We start from the raw sequence: 20,448 nt of genomic DNA, 5'->3' as shown, positions 1-20,448 counted from the left end.
GTTTGCAGAAACACTACTTGCTTCATGTACACTCATAAGATCCACCTCACCCATGCTCGACTTCAAGACACAATATACAAGCCAGGCTTGAGATATTATTAATTGAGTTTCTACATACAACAATCCCATTACGTAGTGGATGTGGATGATTGGCTTGGCTGCGGGATGGAGGAAGTCCATGTTATATGTAGTATGATCAAGCAAGCCCAGACAACCCAAAACTTGGAACCATGAACCAGACCATGCATGCTGCAAATGATTTGCCCAAATACCGCAAAGTTCTGGGATCCAGGGATGTATGCTGCTTCAGCCGATTGCAGTCGTGACTTTCGTTATCAAATTCGTACAGCACTTTCTATGTTACTCCCCTGAGAAAAAAATATTCGTGTCCGAAACGCCCATGACCTCGATGACCTCCATCGAAACGGATGGTGGAAAGTGTGAAACATAAAGGAAAAGAGAATGCTTTTTATTAACGATGAAAAGAAAATATGAGACGCCGTCGTTAAAAGTTGGACGAGGCGTTCACGGGCGTTGGTTGGTGATATGTGTCCAGCGTGGATTGGAATGGGCTGCGTTGAGGCCCCGAGCTCCCGACACTCCCGTACTCAGTCTTCTCAACGCTGTGATAAGGGCCGTTGCTGCTAGGACGGTTATTGTTCTTGTTGAAGTCCATGAGACCATCGGCTTCTTCTTGGTGCTTCTTGCGCCCCCAAATTCGCCATGCGACAAGGCCAAGGGCACCAACGACAATTGCGCCACCAATGCCGACAACAACTCCAATGACTGTGTTGCGGGTCTTGGCCGACATGCCTGAAGAGCTTCCGTCGTCATCACCATCGCTCAGACCAGGTGTTGACGTAGACACACTCGTAGTGGTCATGGTCTCAAGATTGCCATCGCTGTTTGTCCTTGTGACGACGGCGACGTGCGTAGAGGTAACAGGCCGAGCGGTAGTTCGGGTGTTCTTCTCGGCGGCAGTGCTGGAAGCCTCATCATTGTTCTCGCTGGCGGTGCTGCTGGCGTCGTCACTGTTCTGGTTGTTGCTGGAGGTGCTGGTGGCTGCTGGGGAGTTGGCTGTCGACTGAGCAGCAGTTTTGGCGTCAGTGGCAGATGCCGATGACTCGACGTTGTCGGTAGCCTCAGATTGTGTGGCAGCGGCTGTCTCGGAGGGCTTGGTATCAGCAGCACTAGACTTCTCGGCGGGCTTGCTGGTGGGAGAAGCGTTTGTAGGGGAGGTAACAGCAGCGGTTGTCTTTGCAGAATCGTTGTTGGTAGGCTCGGCATCAGTGGCAGATGGTTTTGTTTGCTCGTTAGTAGCTTGAGTAGCCTCAGCGTCGGTTTTGGCAGACTCGTCCGAGGTAGGGTCAGCTGCATCAGTAGGAGCAGGATCGGATGCTGGGTCTGCTTGAGTAGCTGAAGGATTGCTGTCAGGTGCAGTTGCGCTTGGTTGAGAGTCGTCGGACTGGCTTGGGCTTGCTCTGCGGACGAGTCGACGCTCTCGCAAGTGAATCTTGTTGAGATCAATCCATGATGCCTGAGCGACGCAGACAACGGCAAGAGCTACCATTAGCAGCTTCACAAGGCGTGTCATGTACATGGCGACTGAGGTTGTGGAGTGTTTCGCGAAAAGAAAGGTTGGCTACGTAGGCAGGATATGCCAGCTGAGATATGTAGAGGGTGTCGTCTTGGCTCACAGCTACTAAGGGGAACGAAGGCGTAATGGCGCTTTAAACTTGTCGCTGACGCGAACGTCCAGAGCGATACACAGCCAAGTGAGGAAACGGGATATCCGTGATCAAGAGTTGTGTCAAATCGTCGTTTGTGACTACCTGAACAAATAGGCGTGAGACGAATAATAACAAGACTGGTTCTGTATTCGCAGTAGATAGAGTCGTTCGATGCCAAATGAGTTGCGTGAGCGAGAGTGAGATCGACGAGCCAAGGCTGGGCTGGAATACGATGTTAAATTAAACGATAGAGAAAATAACAAAGACACAAAAGCGAGAGTGAGTAATACGGAGGTGAATGGAGTCACGAGAGTAAAGATTGTGTGACGGCACCAACGGGAGGTGAGACTTATAAAGAGACAAGGACAGGCAGACAAAGAAAAAATATGGGTAACTTGATGGATGGATGGAATGGAAAGATGGGTCAGAGACTTGTGAGGTCGTCTCGTATTTGCCTGCATGGATCCGGTGGTACTGGATGGAGGCTGTGCTTGCCCTAGCAGAACGGGCAGGCCACTGCTGAGGTCGGGTGCGTTTGGGTGACATGCGCCAAAAACTTCACCTAAAGAGCCGCCTGAGACCACCTAGCTAACCGAAACAGACAGCCCGTTGGTGGCGGCCACACTGATACGGACGTGTCTAGACCATGCTCGAAGCTGGGTTAGGTTTAATACCAGTGGAGGACTTTCGATTTTGTTTTTAAGGTTGCCCGTGCCGATACCTATGGACGGAACTTCAGTCAGAAAGCCACATAATAGAACCAGCGTTTCGTCTCGGTAGATGTCACTAACCGATTCGACTACGAGCCTGTCTCTGCCAGTTTTTGGGGCGATCTATTGTTTCTGTTTCTGCACGGTCCCCTGAATAACACATGAGAATTGTGTTTATATCCAAGTGCGCTGTTGTTCCTGATAGGGGGGACACCAGTTAGGTAGGTATTTATCGACTAACTACCTATATGATGAATGAAACATTCCCGACTCCTCCAAATTGGTATAGCTTGACGTCCTTTTCTTATATCAGTTTTTCTCCATAAAGCGTTGCGTTCCTCAAAATACTCGACTCAGCTATACTCTGTACGCTTTGCAGCTTTCAAACCAGACTGGCTATAACATCCATCTCGAATGGGTCTCCCACCCCTGTCAACCAACCCTCTAGGAGTCGTCGTCATCACCCTTCTGCACTCAACTGCTCACATGGAGACAAACACGGATGTCAGTAGGCGCCCCGACGCCATGAACAAAGGGCTACCTCCAGGCCCTGGCCCATTATTATGACATAGCTCATCGTCAGGGTCTTGTCAACGAAATTACAGTATTATCTCCATCAAGTGATTATCCACTCTATCATTGTCTGGGGGATCAAAGACGAAGCAATAAACGGGAGGCTGGCGTCGTCCGATGGGGAAACGCGCATCACGTATGCCCGATGCATGGATGTCCCCTAAAACGATGCTTGGTATGTATCCATTCAAAAATAGCATCGACCCACCAAAGAACCTGACCCCCCCGGAACGCCATGCCAAAAACTCCCCGTCTTCCCGGATCGCCAATCATACCTTGAGGAAGATATCTACCTATTCTAGCTATTCTTTCGTTCTTTGTCTCTTCATCCGTCTCCATTGTCGTCATGCTATTGCTCCCCAGAAAATCTTATAGCCATGAGAAACCCACCTTCTACGACGTGTTGTCCGTTGTCTCTTGTTCTTAATTTACAGCATCGTGCTGGACCTCCATCCCTCCCCGCGTACTAAAACGACAACTGTCTGAGAACCGTGGTGGTGTTCCTAAGGCCTCTGCCCCTGTGGCCCTTCATGGTTCCATGTGGAGGTGTGACCTGTCAACAAGTTCCTCCTTGCTTATGGTGGTGTGAAGGATTTTTACTATGCAGTCACGCTTTGTTGATAGCCAGACCAGCCCAACTACTGTATCGTCAACCTCGCTTCCATTAAACAAGTCTCATCAACCACTCAGATCCTTTCTCGTGGTCTCATCGTTGATTTGTTTCATATCGATAGTCGGGCAGTAACGTGTCTTTGATGTTACGTCACTCTAGCTGGATCCTTTTGTCGATCTGTGTGAGGCTGTGTCGGGAATCATGGGGATGCTTAATATCAACCCAACTAATCCCTTTCTTCTACCCCTATCTCGTAGCCGTAGCCTTCCAGATCATACCCACAAGAAGCAGGGCTAAGCAAGCATCAGATGCGCACGCGTATGTAGGGACAGCGAACCAGCCAGTCTGCCGTCTGTCATGAGGTTATCCGGACTAGTTCATACACACAATAGTCAAATGGTTTCAACGGAGATATAGAGACACCAAGTCATTAAATAGGTTTGCACTATGAGAATTGCATTTCCTATCAACACCTCTCTCCGTGCGGGCCAATGATGCGCTGTGAGATAGTAAAGCTAGCATATTGAATCATGCATCGCCTAACAGACCATGCTTTTCAACAACAAACTACTAAGATTAACACAAGCTCCAGCTCTGGATGATGTAGCTGTCAAGTCTGATAACACTTTCCATGTGGCCGTAAAATTGTACATGCAATTTCTTAGAATGAAAGACAGTGTGTGACTGATTGAATGAATGAACGAAGGAATGCGTGTGGACGCTGTGGGCCAATTCCAGTACCTAAGGAAAGGCTGCCTTTACCCGAAAACGCCGAGAGCAAAAGAGTCAATGAAATTGTAAACCATTTTCATCATATATGGTATCTCGATCAAACCAAAGAACTAAGCGAGCCAACTGTTGAGGCTCCGAGCTACTGGCTCCATATAGGAACGTTTCGATATGCTGGAGAATTATAGCTGTGGAGGACCCGAAAAGGGGGATCTTGAACATACATCCCACCCTGGGAACCCTGTCTACCATGAACAGGATGATTTGGGACTGGGCTTGTAACATAGATGTTTGGGTATTGTTGAACCATGTTTGGTGCACCATAGACAAGAGCTTGGTTCTGCATCATATAGTTCTGCTGCAGTTGCTGATTGAGGCTGTGCATGTCCATTGGGGCCCATGATTGGACAGATGTTCGAGGCCGTCGTTGTTGGTGTTGCTGTAGCATCTGCTGCTGCTGTATCTGTATAAGTGTAGTGCTGCTCCGAGAGCGCGGCATGTTGGCAATCTGGTGCGGCTGCGCAGGTGCTGATACTCGCCGATGGTGCTTGACTTGTTGGGCAGCAGGACCACTCTGTTGCGTACCATTACTCGAGTATGACAAAACTCTGGAGTGTTGAACAGCATTGACTTGCTGGGAGCTTAAACCCGCGGTAGGACTCATGACCATGCCTCGACTGGAGCTGCGTGACTCGCTGCGGCTATGTGAGATCTGACGGATGTGTGGTGTCATTCGTCCATAATCTTGGGGTAACGAGAGTCGACGACTAGCGCTCGGACGGGAGTTAATAGGGAAAGAAGGTGTCATAGCTCGATTTTGCGCCTGTGACTTTGCTTTGGGAGGCTTACTGCCTCGATTCTGCATACTCACCGGTGGTGAAGTCTTTGTTCGCAGCGTCTGATCCACCTCAAGCGCAGATGGACTCAGTGATGATCGACGTTTCGCTGACAAGCTAGGTGTGGAAACATTCGTGCGAAGATGAGCTAGCTCTGGCTTGTCGCGGCTCTCCTGTATGCTCGACTTATTGGCCATCTTCCGGGTTTCTAGAGCTAAGCTGCCAGAGCTACTGGCAGCCTTTCTTGGTGCTGGGCGAGATGACCATGAGCTCACACCTCGAGGGCTGGGAGCCGCATTGAAAGGGCGAGAAGTAAGTTCCATAGCAGTTGATGGGCGCCTTGGTGTGGGCGCAGGCTCAGGTATGGAACTCAAGGCAGGGCTAGCGTCCGCGCTTCGAGTACCAAATAACTGAGCAATAGATTGGCGCCACGATTGACGTCGAGACATCTTCTTGCCAACGGTCTTCTTGGCCCCCCGCGCTACGTCCTCCCCGCGCCTTGTACTCCCAATCGCATCCTGGCTCCCAACACTTAAAATAGTATGCAGAGTGTCCTTGCTCGGCTCCTTTCGAAGCAAAGGTCGGTTGGGTTTAGGTATGGAGCCCGTCTTTAGCCCTAAAGGATCGGTAGTGACGTCCTGTTCGATCGTAGTCACTTCCCCTTTCTTTAGGGATCTCTTCTTGCGGGAGCCATTCAGGAATCGGTATATCTTACTGCCATCACGACTAACATCTGCGGCCGGCGAAGGCAACTGTTCCCGAAAGTCTCCTTTGGATAGAACGATTGGCGCTGTCGCAGTGTTCGATACCCTTGGCTCGAAACTCTTGTTTGATTTCAACGAAGAGAGGCGCATGCGGCTACCACGACTAAATGGCGAGAATGGACGACTAGCAGGACTCGAGGGGCTTGTTGGACAAGTCGAAGAGGTATCATCGTCTGTCGACGACAACGGGACCTCAAGGTGGATAGGCAGCCGGTTATGTGTCTGAGAAGGTACTAAGGAAGAAGTACGAGTCGAATTCGAATCCGAGGGCGAACACATCCCGGACATGTCCACGTCAAGCTTTTCGGAGGCCATTGTGTTCTTGTCCGTGACACCGGATCTCAGGCTGGGCAATGATCGAAGAGAGACATTAGAACTGTAACCACTGTCGACTCGAGACGCAGAGCGATGAGTTTTCTCCGACGAAGGACTTGGAATGAAGCCACTATCAGATCTTGACAATCCTTTAAGCATTTTGTTTTCGAGTCCAAGTTGCATTTTCTTGGGGTAGGGCTTTGCATTTGGATCTTCCCTTACTTCCAGAACCTCAGCAACCGGAAATGAGACAGCATTCCCGTTCCCAGACATTCCGCCATCGCCTGTTCTAGATTTTTCTGCATCGCTCAAACACTCGGTAACACAGCTTGCGACTCGAGAAGTAAGTGATTTCTCACCCGTCGTTAGCTCATTGGCATCTGTCATGGTCGAGCCCTGATTCATCAATCTGAGTGGGTTTTTGGCTTGCTCATGAAAGTATTCCGACCGAGGGATTGCTAGTGCCGACTCAGAAGCCCCTTGCTGTTTGACGTCATCCTCAGGCATTGGAGAAGTTCCGGGGGCCCCGTTTGTGATGCGTAGGGATCCAAACTTCATACCACCTAGCTGTTTATAGTCAGCTTCGACCGGCGTTACGGCTCGGTCCGAGGATTTCGCCTGGGAAGGGATTTTCGTAGGCATTGACATGCGTCTCCCCATGCCAGATTCTATCGAATTGTGCCTGGACTGAGAGGGTGTAGCTGGGAGACTCTTGCGGAAACTCGACTTGGCTGAGACTGGGGGGTTGGAATGATGAGCCCTGGTTGCTATGCCTGGAGTTTGAACGACCGAGCGGCGGCGCATTGGCATGTAAAGAGAGACGTCTGAATTTGTTCTGCTAATGGACGAACCTGCAGATTGGGTGGCGTTATTGTTATCATCAGTCACATCCTGACTTGCCTCATCAGAATGCTTATTAGACTTGGAGATAACGGGTTCGCTTGGGAGCTTCTCCTTTGCATTAAGATGCTTCTTGGCCTCGACAGCTCTCGTATCGTAGCTTGCAGAGCCACGCCGTACTGCAACAGGCATGCTATTTCCAGGCAGTTAGCTCTATTTATCGACATGGAGACATGTTGCACAAACCTATCAGCGCGCGTCAGCGTGCGGTAGCTGCTATCCTGAGCAATAGAGCTGGTCCTGGAGCTGTTGACACAAGCTGGCAGTATAGGAGGCTGCTCTGACTGGATAGACCGCGTACGCGATTCCAAATCGCGCATGGGGTCTCTACATGTAGGTGATTGTATAGGACTAGAAGCGTCACCAGCTGGGACGGCTATACCGAGCCCAGGCGCCACTCTTCTCGTTGTAGAAGCCTTATTGGGAGCAGGCGGCAGCGATCCGACCAGATACGAGTTGGAGAAGTGCTCACGATGGGGTGTCACAGCAGTAGCAGTGTATGGCAGACCAGCTGCAGATGCCTGGCTGCAGTGAGGTGGCTTGGATAGTTTCCGATGCCCGCGAGGGGATTCGGCGGATTGTTCATTGCCCATTGGGCCAAACTGGTTCAACTCCTTGCTCGTGAGATGATATCGGAAGGAGAGAAGGTTGGTTGCTCGTAAGAGAGCTTGTGAGATGCCTCAACAAGCAGAAACGACCGTTCACTGGTACATAAACGCCTCCATGCCGTCAAACACGAATTATCCCGTCTTTCTATTCAGCCGCGAGGAAGGATGAAATTGAAGCTGAAGCTCAAGCTTCGCGATATACAGGATGGAGGAGTATATATTCGTAAAGCTGGTCGATTGCTTAGTCTATGATCTAGAAAGAGGATTGAGAATAAGAAAGAAGCTCGGTGATATTAGAATAGAAGAGAATAAGAGAGAGCGAGAGAATGAGAGGGGAGGTTGGACGAGGTGGAGTCGAGTTTAAAGATCCATGGCATTTTTGGCGGAGTTGATTTGAAAGTCGGCGTCGCATGAGGGGAACTCCCGGGCAAGGACAAGGAGATCCTGGTTGTTAAGGTGAGGTATGAGATCCATGGGAGGGGTGAGACCATAACCAAACCATACCAAACTGGACAGGGAGCGGACGAGGCGAGACGAGACGCTCGCATCAAACAGCACAGCACAGCACCAGCGACCACAGTCTCGAAGGGAGTAGAGCGGAGAATAGCGCTGATGCGATGTGATGAAAAGAGTAACTTGCTGAGGAGACACATGCAAGAAAAGAGGAGCTGCGCGTCCATGTCACTCCCGGATTAGACGAACTCTGAAGTTTCCCATGTTGGAGAGGAACTAGGTAAGCTAGGTAGAGGAGCTATGATATGACGGGAAGAGAGTGGAGCTTGGAGAGCTTGGAGAGCTTGGAGGTTAAGGTAGCAAGCAGCCTTAGCAGAACACACCTAATGGTCACCAAAAGGTCACCCACCAGAGAACCAAGGAACAAAAGGGAACGAGCTAAGGCAGGTAGGTAGCACTAGCCAAGGCACCTCCATCGATGCTTCCGATCCTAATACGATTGGACTGGATTGCACGTTTCGGCAACCGCCCAGCAGCCAATGAACTGGTTGGGAGGGCAATTGACTTCGGAAAAATGCCCTCGATTCAGAGGCGCCAAGGTTTCAATGCATCTCTGAAGCCTGGAGATAACAACAAGTCATCTCCACTCACAATTTATGCGTTGGAGGCTGATTTTAGCGAGTCCTGTTCAGCGATCATCCGACGTTATCTCCCTAGGTATAGTAGGTTAGCACTTAAATAGTAGGTACAATTGAGTTTCCGCCATGAGGTGGGCTTCGAACCCGTCACTGTACCTTGCACTCGATCAACCCTTCAACAACCACATCCATCTGGAGTGAACACGAGAATTGAGTTACAATCATGTATGCAGCCTCAGCAACAAGCGAAGTGAACATGGATGTCGTGTCCTCTGGGGATGGCAGGTCGATCAGGTTTTGGATTTTCATACACTATGATGATCCGCGAAATTATGCTTGTGTAAATCATCATCTTGGACGACTTCCGCCAGCTCCTTTGTTTTATCCGCCTCATAGACGACCCTGCTAAACATGAATCCATAGCATCCCATTCATCGATATTGGCCAATAAAGCTCACTATAGAACAGGCAGTACCGCTTTTTCTTATTACAGTACAAGTCGGCGGGCTGTTTGCAAAGTTGCGGAGTGTTTTCGCTCACGCCCCCCTGTCGGCCTCTCTTTCGGAAACCTCAAGCCTCTTTTCAGAACCTGTTTCTTTTGTCTCGTTTTGCTCAAATCAAACTCCATGTCGGTCGAGGCCACCCAACCAAGAGCTGACATGATGCTGTCCAACTAGAGGCTGAGCTGCAGCGTTACAGATCGAGTGCCATGGATATAACCTATTCTTGACTCGACCTGACTCGGCTGCAATTGTCATTGTCAGCTCTAGAACTCACATCAAACGAAACACGCAAGCCGTCCGAGCGCCCTCCTCGTGGATACGATGCAATGCTGATGCTGTATCATCGGAGTCGGCATGTTGTAGAATGGACTTACACCCAACACGATACGATGCGATACGATATGGCTGCATCATGATTTCCCCATGCCGTCATCTCATCATGTTGAATAGCAATGCTCCACCAAGACCGAAAGCAGCCCGCATAACACAACATAACTCAACGCACCTACCACCTCTACCGGAGCATTTCAAATGGGATCCATCATTCAACGTACGATACCCATAGATCCATACTTAGATCTACCCCAGGCTAGCTCAAGTAACCTAAGAGGTTAGCAGCCAACTCTGGTACTGCTTTGGAGAGAGCGAAAGCTCCAAATCCGCAAGGTAAGTCATATAAACCGACTAGACCAAAGTCAGACCGACACCGTCCGCTTACTATAGGTACCCAGGCATTCTATTCATACAATGGCAGTATTATATCACTCAAAACCAGGCATTCTGATACTTGTTAAGTTCAAGTTCAAAACTTGGTCACGGTTAATGTCACCAACAAACTCTGTTATTTATCCACGCGTACAACCACACACGCGCTCGCCATGCCCACTACGCCTTGCAGCCAATTACTCACGCATAAGCCAAATAGTCTTTGAGCCTCCCCTCTTGTTGAGCGCGCTAGTCAACTTTTACTGCCAGTTTTCTGGCACTTATGTCAACATAAACATGAATAAAGACAGACTTTCATGGCCGACATATGCCGCCGAGAGTTTAGAAATCCTAACGTGCATTGCATGACGAGGCGTTTTTCCAACCCCTCACAAATTGGCGCGTAAGGTGAGGTTTACCGTTTACTAGATATTCAACGACTTTGGACACCTTGCTATAATAAGCCTTCTGCAGATAAGACTGACCGTCATCGAAGGTAAACTTAGACCTAGTTAATAGGATTGCCTGGTTTCGCCTTTTTAATAGTGGCTGTCTAATTAAACAAGAGCTAGCCTCATTCCCAACCTGATCCGTACGACGCCGGACCTTTGACTTTGAATCTTCAATACAGCAATATACTCCGGATGATGTTATACGAAATGAGACTCTTGAGTGTGGGGAAATGCTACGGCTCAAGGTCAAGCCTAAAGGATCGGATCCATGATCCATCCATCGGCCGACAGGTCAAGCGGAGATAGACAGGGCCCCATCCTGGGCATTCGACATGGGTTCATTTAGCATCCAAGATGACAAGCGAACTTGTCTGATCATGGCTTTTTGCTTTCGACCCGTGTTGACCGTTTCATCTGTTGCTCAGCTAACTCCCTCGACTGCATTCTCACATCAGGGCTCTCAGACACTGAATGGTATGCTGACAGATTAGGGATAACACAAGACGCAATTATCACATCATCAAACAAGTCATGGACTCCTGGTGCATGATGTTTGCAGAACAAACCCCGAATTCTCCGGGATCGACATGAGGGCTCATCCACCCATTCACATGCGGTGTGCCATTGGCCCGCCTCTTCAGACATATCCAACTCCCCACGATGTGGCATTCGTGTCAGCAAACTCTCAATTGTTCTTCACATGCATGCCCAACCTCTTCACTTCTTGACGTTCTCCGCAGCGATTTTCTTCTCAAGGATGCAGAGACAGAACCCGGAGCAGTGCTTTCTTTGGCTCTTACTAGCCTATTCACAGGCTTTCTATAAGGTATGCAACCTGGACCAGACTTCCTCAACTGACGCCAAACATGCTCCAACCTACGGAGTACAAACGGAACTTTACAGTATCCACCTTGCCGGGCGCGAATATTCGATCCTTCGAAGCCGCAACTCGAAAATCCCGGGCGAATGGTTTAGTGGTATAATACTCCCTTAGCATGGCTTCGTTGCTCGTCAACCCTTGATCTGGGAGTGGTCCAGGGTTCGATTCCCTGTTCGTCCAACCATGGTAGTCCCGTTCTATCCTCTCACTCTTTTTGCTGCTCAAACATTCGAAATACTGTCAGACCTCTCAGGAGATGACGCATCAATACTATACTTCGCCCTGTTAATTCATAACGTACATGTAATTTGAGCAACTGTGAGATGCTTGTTGAGTCTCAGACATTGCTATATACAATGCATAGCCACCTTAAGCCATGAACTCAGTGACCTTGTGGTGGGAACCAAGCCCAAGAACTCAACGCAAAACCGAAGCTTGCACTCTTTTCCTCATTCACCTATCACCATGGTGCAGCCACTTCCACCAACCTGGACCTCATGAACCCTTCCTGCATCGACGTCAATACGTGATCCTGTGCCATATACCTGCTTCTGGCTGCCCTTTTCTTGCGGATACCAAAGAGTTATCGAACCCTCGACGATCAGATGAGTCGTAAGGGCGGCGTGTGAGTGTGGTGGATAGTGAGTGTTTCTATAACCATGTGTCAGAAAGGATATGTGAAGTGCAGACGCTGCAAGAATCCTCGTCTATTAGGACAGTCGTAATAGTAAGGAAGACTTACGGCGAATCACTCCAGGTGAAAACCCGCTCGAAACCCCACGCTCGAACTTGCTCCTCGTATTCATTGCCGAAGCCCATGATGCTGAAGATGCAATGTTGTTAGGTGTATATGAACTCAAGTCTCACCAGTTTGATCAAGAGCGTTTGGTCTCGGTGCAGCTTTGCAGAATATGATATGTTTGGTTTTGGAGATATACACGAAAGCCCGCCAGTCTTTGTGGATTACTTCTCCAATTGCTACCGTCTTCGAGGAAGTGGAACGTTGAGATTTGAATTACGCTGTCATTGAATGTGGCCAAGGTATGACCTCACTGCTTACCTTAGTCAATGATGCTTCGGCCGACTGCGCCCCATTCCGGCCCCACCCGCACCGTCCCGGAGCCGTTCAACGGGTTTTGGTCTGGGCGTCGGATCCCATTTAATGATTGGATTCAGTTTATGCTTACTGGCAGAGCATAGAAATTCTTAATGTGCTGCTTTGGCAGATCAATCAGTTGGCATGAAGCATCTGTCAATCTGGAGAATAGCAGGCCTGGCTCATCTGATACAATACAGCACACAGTAACACACGGGAGCGCAGCGCAGCACAACATGGCATGGCACAGCCCCCATTCCATCCGGGCATTGGTATCGTTTTCACGCAGCCATCCTCATTCTTTGAGGACACAACAGCCGTGGCCATGATGATGCTGCTTGGTCGCCCTGCTTCCTCTCAACAGTCAACTACGGTCTCTCCAATCATCTCTTCGCCCCTAAGCCTCCATGGTCCAATCTTCTCCAGCCCTGGGACTCGGTATCCATTCTTCTTTCAGCCCGTCCCCTGCTCGACCCATCCCCCTAGGGCTGTGCTGCAGTACGCTAACGAGACCTGGACTCGGCTGCTAGCTTGGCTATTGAACCGGGGAGACCGCCGTATTTAATTTATCGCCTATCAGACAAGCGTGCTGACATCCAATCCATCCATTTTGTCGCCTTTCTTCTCCTTCTTTCAAACAATTCTTACTTACCAACGCTCAATCCAAGGACCTCTTCTCACAAGACCGGATTCAAGGCATCGATTCTCGACTGCGAAATAAAAGAGTCCCGGGGTTGCAATTTTCTCATGCTTGGTTGACCAACGGGGCAGCCTTCGCTCCAATGGTTTCTGCCATATAACCGTCGCCGACATCGCCAGCGTCAAACCCCAATTCGCCCCTGGGAACTATAGCTCGTCACCATGTCGCTCTTCTGTGGTCTTATAGTGAGCCATATCAGCATCTCAAATCTCTTAACCGTACCCACTGACATTAGACTCCAGCGGCGCCGCAGCACAAAGGACGACAAACCTCGCCGCGCCCGTACCATGTCCATCTTTGGCAACTCCAACTTCCAAGCCATAGGCGCTCTCAAGGGCATGGTTCGCTTCACCACCGCCGCATCCCCAGCTCCCATGTACGGTTGGGAACAGCCTGCAGCACAGAAACAACCGCCGGTTGACGAATGCTCCAGCCGGAGTTCTGACCAACAAGCACCAATTCCCGATATACCGGACATTCATATTACTACTGAGATGCATGAGGCCCTCGACCGCACATACCATGACCTGCGAGGTTCAGAACCGCGACTATCCAAAGCCAAGTTTGCCGAGTTCTTACGAACTGTCCAGGGCGAGAGTGAGAGCGCCGTAAGCGAACTTGCTAAGGAGGATTATTCCTTGGGAGATTTCAAATACACTTGGGTTACCGACTTCTCATGGGAGGCCACCGGGCCCTTGCCGGAAAAAGATCTGTCAAAACCTCTCACAAATTATTTTATTAGCAGCAGTCACAACACTTATCTGGTTGGGAATCAACTGGCTTCACTGAGCAGAAGCTCCCCTGAAGCATACAGAACAGTACGTTTATTCGATGTAATCCCACAAGCACTTTGGAGGATTCCTTAGCTGACACTGGTTGCCAATAGGTTCTTCTTCGAGGATGCCGCTGTATCGAGATTGATGTGTGGAATGGGGATACAATTATTCCTACAACAAGAGGCAGAGCCACCAAGATTGACCATAAGCGTGGACTCTCAGGAGAATCGTTCCCCAATGTCGCTACCACGGTGATCGACAAAGTTGAAGGCTACCTTGGTGACAAAACCGCCAATCGCTCCCGCAGTACCAGCCTAGGAAGCCGAAATTCCTCCCCACGATCGAGTTTGAATCAAGTTCCGCTCGAGACACGAGAATCTGGAGACCGTCTGGACGTTACGAAACCTCTTGCACCACGCACAAGACAGTCGTTCCCCAAAGACGAGCCAATTGTGACCCATGGATGGACTCTGACTGCGCCGTGTGGGTTTCGAGAGGTGTGCAGAGCCGTTGGCGAGTCTGCATTCGTCGACAATGACCTTCCAATTATAGTCAGCCTAGAGGTGCACGCTGACGAGGACCAGCAAGAGGTCATGGTCAAAATCATGAAAGAGGAATGGGGTGAGATGCTTGTGGATAAAGCATTCGATGGTACTGGCCCGAGATTGCAACTCCCGAAGTTAGGCGAGCTGCGAAAGAGAATTCTCGTAAAGGTCAAGAAGGCTCCTGCAAAGATCGTGGTGCCGCCCAGCACTATGGATCTACCTGCTATTTACGCACACGACGAGGATGCATCAGGGTCTGAGGACGAGCATCCCTCGCAGTCCACAGGACCATCCCTGACAGGTTCTAACAGTACGTTTCCTTCACACGAGAAGAACACCAGCTCCAAGGTCCGGATCTGTGAGAACCTTGGCAAACTTGCTGTATACACACGCAGCCAGCACTACAAGGGTCTCGCAACTAAGGAAGCCAAAATCCCTGCCCACATTTTTTCTATCAGCGAGAATCGCATCCTAGAACTTCACCAGAAGCAGCATCGCGACATGTTTACCCATAACAAGGGATACTTCATGCGCGCTTTCCCTGCAGGTCGAAGGTTCGATAGCTCAAATCCAGACCCAAGTCTCTTTTGGCGTGGCGGTGTTCAGATGGTTGCCATGAATTGGCAGTATCTGGATGAAGGCATGATGCTCAACGAAGGCATGTTTGCAGATGAGAAAGGTTGGGTCCTGAAACCGGAGGGTTATCAAAGTTCAAACAAGTCTGCAGAGACTCAGGGCGAAGCCACACCAGGTCGTACCATGAATCTGAGGATCATAGTTCTCGCTGGACAACACATTCCGATCCAAGCTGGCGACGCAGCAGACGTCGGCCGCTCAGCCAGCACCCTTAGACCGTTGATAAAGGCAGAGCTCCATGTCGACAAACCAACCGACGCTGAACGTGACGCATATATGCAGGAGCACAAGTACAAAGATAAAACAGACGTTGGTAAGACGGACCACCCCGATTTCGGCCCTCACGGTTCGATCCTCCAGTTCTTGAACATTCCCAAGGTGGTCGAAGAGCTCAGTTTCATCAGGTTAGTGGGCAACTTTTTCAATTCTGTCATGTATCGGTATCCCACCCTCCCACCCCCTGCTCTCGGACCGTCTCCTTTGTCTTGCCAATCACAGGTGTGTCGTGGAAACACTGCAGTGAGTCTTTTGCGATCAAAGAGCTTACACTATGGCGGTGAGCTCTTTTCTGTCCTATCGTAATGGCTATTATCCGTCGGCTTCCTTGGGTATCAAGGACCAGCTGCTTTTCAAGACACACTTCGGCCCAGGACACAGACCTCCAGTTCGGTCTGAGCGAGTTGCAGATCACAGATCCAAATACGGTTAAATCATGTTTGATCATCGGGTTGCTATTTGCTGTTTCCTACACTATCGAGGCTGGGATGGTCATATCTGGTGCACCGTGATGGTGACTCGTGTCATTCGCCTCACCCCACCTCGCCATCCTTAAGCCCGCCAGCTAGCGGGGCGGGGCGGGACGCAAAGCTTGTTGGTCGGCAACTCTTGCTTTATATCGTACTAATTCGATGAATTCCCTAGGTTCAAGGTTGAGGATGATTCAACCAAGCTTGGCAGCTCGCCACTGCTTGCCTGGGCTTGCATCCGCCTAGACCGTCTGCGACCCGGCTATCGATTTATCCGACTCATGGACTCGAAGCCCCGCGTTGTACCAGGGGGGAAGCTGCTGGTTAAAATTGAGAAGACCTTGGTTTGATCGATAGTATAGTTCATCCTTGCGAATGATGCTGTACATCAGATCCCAAGCGCATTACTCGTGTACTGTGGCAACTTCCTACTGTGGTGCAACCCGCGTCACGCACTAACTGACCATAGGTCTTTAGCTGCCAGCATATCTCATTTTCGTCATCCTGAGGTTTAGCTCCGTCAAGTCTCTTAGACACTTTCGGCCTTTGTGGAAATGTGTCAAATCACGATCAGATCGTATACGCGGAAAAGCTCGCATCTTGCAGAGGGTTTGAGTCATTGGCACCCATTTTGTTTTCTGTGGTAGTGCTTTATTGGAGTGATGACGGTATAGCTGGGATTTTGGTTGGATTTAGACAGGAGTTTTGGGATACCCAGGAACAATGAATGTTTTGTGCCATTTCTCTTTGCCCTTAAGCCATCCGCCGTTTGTCGTGGCCAGTGTTGAGTCGAAGTGACACTGCTCCTCTGGCTATTTGCCAGTCGAGGAACGTCTTTGTTCACCCGTATGACAGAGCTGTGCAGGCAACTTGGACCTCGCTGAGCACTTTCTCACCCGCTGCAGCCTCGAGTGACATTGCATGCATGAAAAACGCACAACACCTGGTTAGGAGCTTGGTGTGCGAGCCTAGCGGCACTTAACATGCATTACAGGTAAACTACTGTATATACGTTGTGAGGACACTACCCGCTCACAAACCATGAATCGGTTGACGTTTGCTCTATTTGAAACGTGCTCGTCCGGGTATCCAGAAAAGAGCAGCTTCACAGCTCGCTGTTGTGCAAGTCAAAACCTCTTTGGGAACTTTCTGATATTGTGAGTTCAGCGCCCTGGCCTTCCTAGGTGCTCTGGCCTTACAAGGAAATAAGCATGGCCGAGTCGTTGATTGACCAGTGTCGAAGCGCTGATATGCCTGGTTGCCAACAGTATACGGTAGTAAAAGTAGTAGCGATGCTGCTCATCTTCAACAAGCTGCCGGTGCCAACCCTGCGCCCCTCCATTCTTGTCTTCAGGATCCCTAGCGCAGTAGGAGGGACCTCACTAATCGTTCATCAGATGGAATGCAGTTTGTTTAGTCTGTGGTACGAAGCCTGACTCGTATAGTCGTCTATATTTTGCAGAGGATGGCCAGTTCTAGTGAGTGCTAAACGTTATCCACATTGAAGAATTTCGAGGCCATAGTGTTGACAATGGTGATAATGGTAGCTCTGAGAGCTGGGCGCTCGCACTCTCAGTGCATATGTAAGTTAAGTCTGGGCGTATGATAACGAGAGATTGTGCAAATACTACCGTGTGGTCATGCATTCAACATGCATATCTTCGAATCTAGTTAATGTCCTGAAGAAAGGGCTGAAGAGGCCGGAAAGTCCAATCGGGCACAAGCAGTACTAGTTTAGTTCATCTGGAGACGATTTGAGCACAGGTACATACAGTAGAGATAGCCATATGCAGGCCCATGGGGACAAGATCGATAGTCGCCGCGGCTACTCCGTAGATGCGACCAATTTGCAGGGTGATTGTTGGTGACAGAGATGCACGATGGAACTGGTGCACAAGGTTTGCTACCTGTCACTGGCCTAAATACTCGAACAACATAACGGTACTCTAGATTCTATGCATCTCGTTGCGCCGTGGCCCGATCTGTCCATCGCAAACTAGGCTTGACTCGGAATACACATGGTTTCTTCTCGGATATGCGCCGTGTCCTTTGCTCGCAGCGACAGAAGTTGATGTCCGGACAACGGACAAAATAGTCTCAGTCGACTGACCACAAACGATAGAGCCTGGACCTATCGCATTCCAAGTTGCTTGGCCGTTGATTAAAGTCATTGACCCGTCATTGAGCAGCTAGATAAATGCAGTTGATTACCTTGTCCGTGTACTGTTGCGGATCCTTTAGAATGTCGAACATTGTCCTCCTCTTTGCAATCACGATCAATTGTCAGTGCGTATTGTATGTACTTCGTAGCTATTAGAGGCTCTAGACCAACACGTTCCACATTCAACCCTTTGGGCTCGATTGGAGAACTTGTTGGTCCACGCTCCATCATGTCAAATGCCTTAACTCTCCATATCGTGGCTGAGGTCCCTCTCTTTCCACAATACAGCAGCACACACTACATCTCATGCGAGGTTCAACGGGCTTGTCTCAGCAAGGGAAGAGCTTTATGGGTCCAGCTGTGGCAGTCTACGGAGCTAGTTGTTGATAATGTTTTGTGGCTGCAGTCTCAGCGGTCCCGTGATAATGCCTACCTGTGGCAACCTGCTGTGGTGTGGAGTCTATACGAGGCTTGGTTGCTGGGTTATCTTGACCAAAAATGACGAATTTGCCCAGGTTAGGTTTACATACTTTACATACCCAGTACTACATGCCTTATGTTGGCTAAATCTAACTTAGGTACCTGACGCACCTAAGCCCTGCTTTGGAGTGGGTCAACGATCAGTCTACTCCGTAGGTGCGTCCTTAAACGGAGTGGACAGAAGCACAGGGTAGAAGCCACTTCCGTGTCTAGGTAGGGAAGAAAACACGAGACTGAATTGATAAATGGGTGGATTTTGGTGTAGGACAGTTTCATGTATACCCCTGGCCCCCTAGGCGTATTACTAACGCTTACAGCAAGCATTTTGTTTTATATATTACATTTTGAAATATTATACCACTCGAGGTTGTACGGTGGATGGCTACAAGTGCCAGTCAGTTTACCTAGAACACTTGCAGTATGCCGCGGTAGTCGACTGAAGGGGTTCGTAAAGGAGAACCGGCCATGACCTGTTTGCGGCTGGCTGGGCACACCTGTCAGAAATGATAACCCACCATTAAGGACCGGTCATTTTCGCACTGACTGGCGAAGGACCGATGTGTAGACACAAGGAGTGGAGCACGAAAAAGCAACATGAAGTTGAAAGCTAATGAGGTAGCTGGGTAGGTAAGGAGGTATGTAGGAGAGGTATAATACAATTTAGCTATACGCGTCAAGACCATGCATGCATTGGTGAATAAAGCAAAAGTAAAGTCTGATTCGGCTGTTATACGCTATCCGCGCAAACAGCCCTGACTAAGGTACCTGGTAGAAGGTCGAGAGGGCCCAATTTGGTAGCCAATCTTTGGCACTTTTCAGCTTGGTCGGAACTCAGCTCCTAAATCTGGCAAAGTCTCCAGCGGTGAGCCGTTTGGGGAAACGCCCAGCGTGAAACCGACTTATAACGCCAAGTCTGGTGTTTTGAGCATTCAAAGTAACTATGGCTCGAGCTATTGTCTTGTTGAAAACTGATCTTATACATGGACTCTGAACCAGCGACCAGGTCCAAAGGAGGTGAGCAAGTGCATATCAATCAGTTCTTATGGAGATCGATCGATTCCGGAAGTGGCGCATGCAGCTGCGTCTGCCTGTAGATTTTGTTTCGAGTACTGCATTGTCTGGTCTGTTTCGGTCAATGTCATCAGAGATAACCCATGTTACTAAGTCGTGCAGAAGTAAAGGCGACCCCAGCCACTGAAGAATTCACAAAAATAACAGATAACCAGGGCCAAAGCGAAAGGACAATGTGTGTTAGACGAACACTGAAAAGAAGAAACGAACGCAACGGACGAATCTCACAACGAAAGCCAACATATCTCCCATCCCACCCCTCCTGGAAGCTGATCGATCGTGGCTTACCTGGGGGGTGGGGGCTATGGCGATCGTAGCCAACGAGATGGGTTTTGATAGCCACCTCGCAGAACTTGGATATCTTGGTCGAGGTCGTTGAAATCCATATTCTAGGTGTGCCGCTGGCGCATCGTACCTAGGGTAAAATTCTTACTCTGTAGTCTATGCAAACGTTAATGGCGCCAGCGCTGAGACTCTCTGTTTGAAAAAAGCAATTCCCCGTTAGAACTATCGCTCGAGCGCAAGTCACAAATTGGTGAATAGCTTTGTTAGCTTCGAGGGTGCCATCAGCTCAATTTGTGAGGGCGGCAATATCGCTCACTGTTGCAAAAATCGGGACTTGCTGTGCATTGCCAACGGAAATAGCCAAATCAGCACAGGGCAAGGGAATGGAGAAGGGAGATCTCATACTAAAATTGAGTTTGAGTTCAAGATTAGAGAAGCCGAGATGAGATCGATTCTCAATCAAGGTCGATTGGAGGAGGGGTTATGAAGACGAGGGGCTACAGCAAGCAGGGGAGATGTATCTTTGACTGCGCAGTTTTCAAG

At 49.6% G+C, this 20,448-nt stretch overlaps 4 protein-coding genes and 1 non-coding gene; 2 read left to right on the top strand and 3 right to left on the bottom strand.

Moving 5' to 3' along the window:
- Window positions 1-505: 505 nt before the first annotated feature.
- Window positions 506-1,600, bottom strand: FFUJ_06267 (uncharacterized protein; the record flags this gene model as incomplete). The annotated part of the gene is made up of 1 exon (XM_023579574.1): window positions 506-1,600. One exon carries the CDS (start codon window positions 1,598-1,600, stop codon window positions 506-508), a length of 1,095 nt encoding a protein of 364 aa, XP_023432386.1.
- Window positions 1,601-4,497: 2,897 nt separating this feature from the next.
- On the bottom strand, window positions 4,498-7,763 carry FFUJ_06266 (related to SNF5-component of SWI/SNF transcription activator complex; the record flags this gene model as incomplete). XM_023579572.1 has 2 exons in its annotated part: window positions 4,498-7,303; window positions 7,357-7,763. 2 exons carry the CDS (start codon window positions 7,761-7,763, stop codon window positions 4,498-4,500), a joined length of 3,213 nt encoding a protein of 1,070 aa, XP_023432385.1.
- Window positions 7,764-11,488: 3,725 nt separating this feature from the next.
- On the top strand, window positions 11,489-11,588 carry tRNA. Its single transcript has one exon. It is a non-coding gene (tRNA).
- Window positions 11,589-11,858: 270 nt separating this feature from the next.
- FFUJ_06265 (uncharacterized protein) lies at window positions 11,859-12,228 on the bottom strand (the record flags this gene model as incomplete). XM_023579571.1 has 2 exons in its annotated part: window positions 11,859-12,060; window positions 12,152-12,228. The coding sequence occupies 2 exons, from the start codon at window positions 12,226-12,228 to the stop codon at window positions 11,859-11,861; spliced, it is 279 nt and encodes a 92-aa protein (XP_023432384.1).
- Window positions 12,229-13,366: 1,138 nt separating this feature from the next.
- FFUJ_06264 (related to 1-phosphatidylinositol-4,5-bisphosphate phosphodiesterase) lies at window positions 13,367-16,258 on the top strand (the record flags this gene model as incomplete). XM_023579570.1 has 4 exons in its annotated part: window positions 13,367-13,390; window positions 13,448-14,023; window positions 14,092-15,566; window positions 16,084-16,258. 4 exons carry the CDS (start codon window positions 13,367-13,369, stop codon window positions 16,256-16,258), a joined length of 2,250 nt encoding a protein of 749 aa, XP_023432383.1.
- Window positions 16,259-20,448: the final 4,190 nt, after the last annotated feature.

The sequence above is a fragment of the Fusarium fujikuroi genome, chromosome FFUJ_chr06 (genome assembly GCF_900079805.1).
Source record: "Fusarium fujikuroi IMI 58289 draft genome, chromosome FFUJ_chr06".
Lineage (NCBI taxonomy): Eukaryota > Fungi > Ascomycota > Sordariomycetes > Hypocreales > Nectriaceae > Fusarium > Fusarium fujikuroi.
The sequence above is the reverse complement of the archived record's forward strand: the minus strand, read 5'-3'. Positions and strand labels throughout refer to the sequence as shown.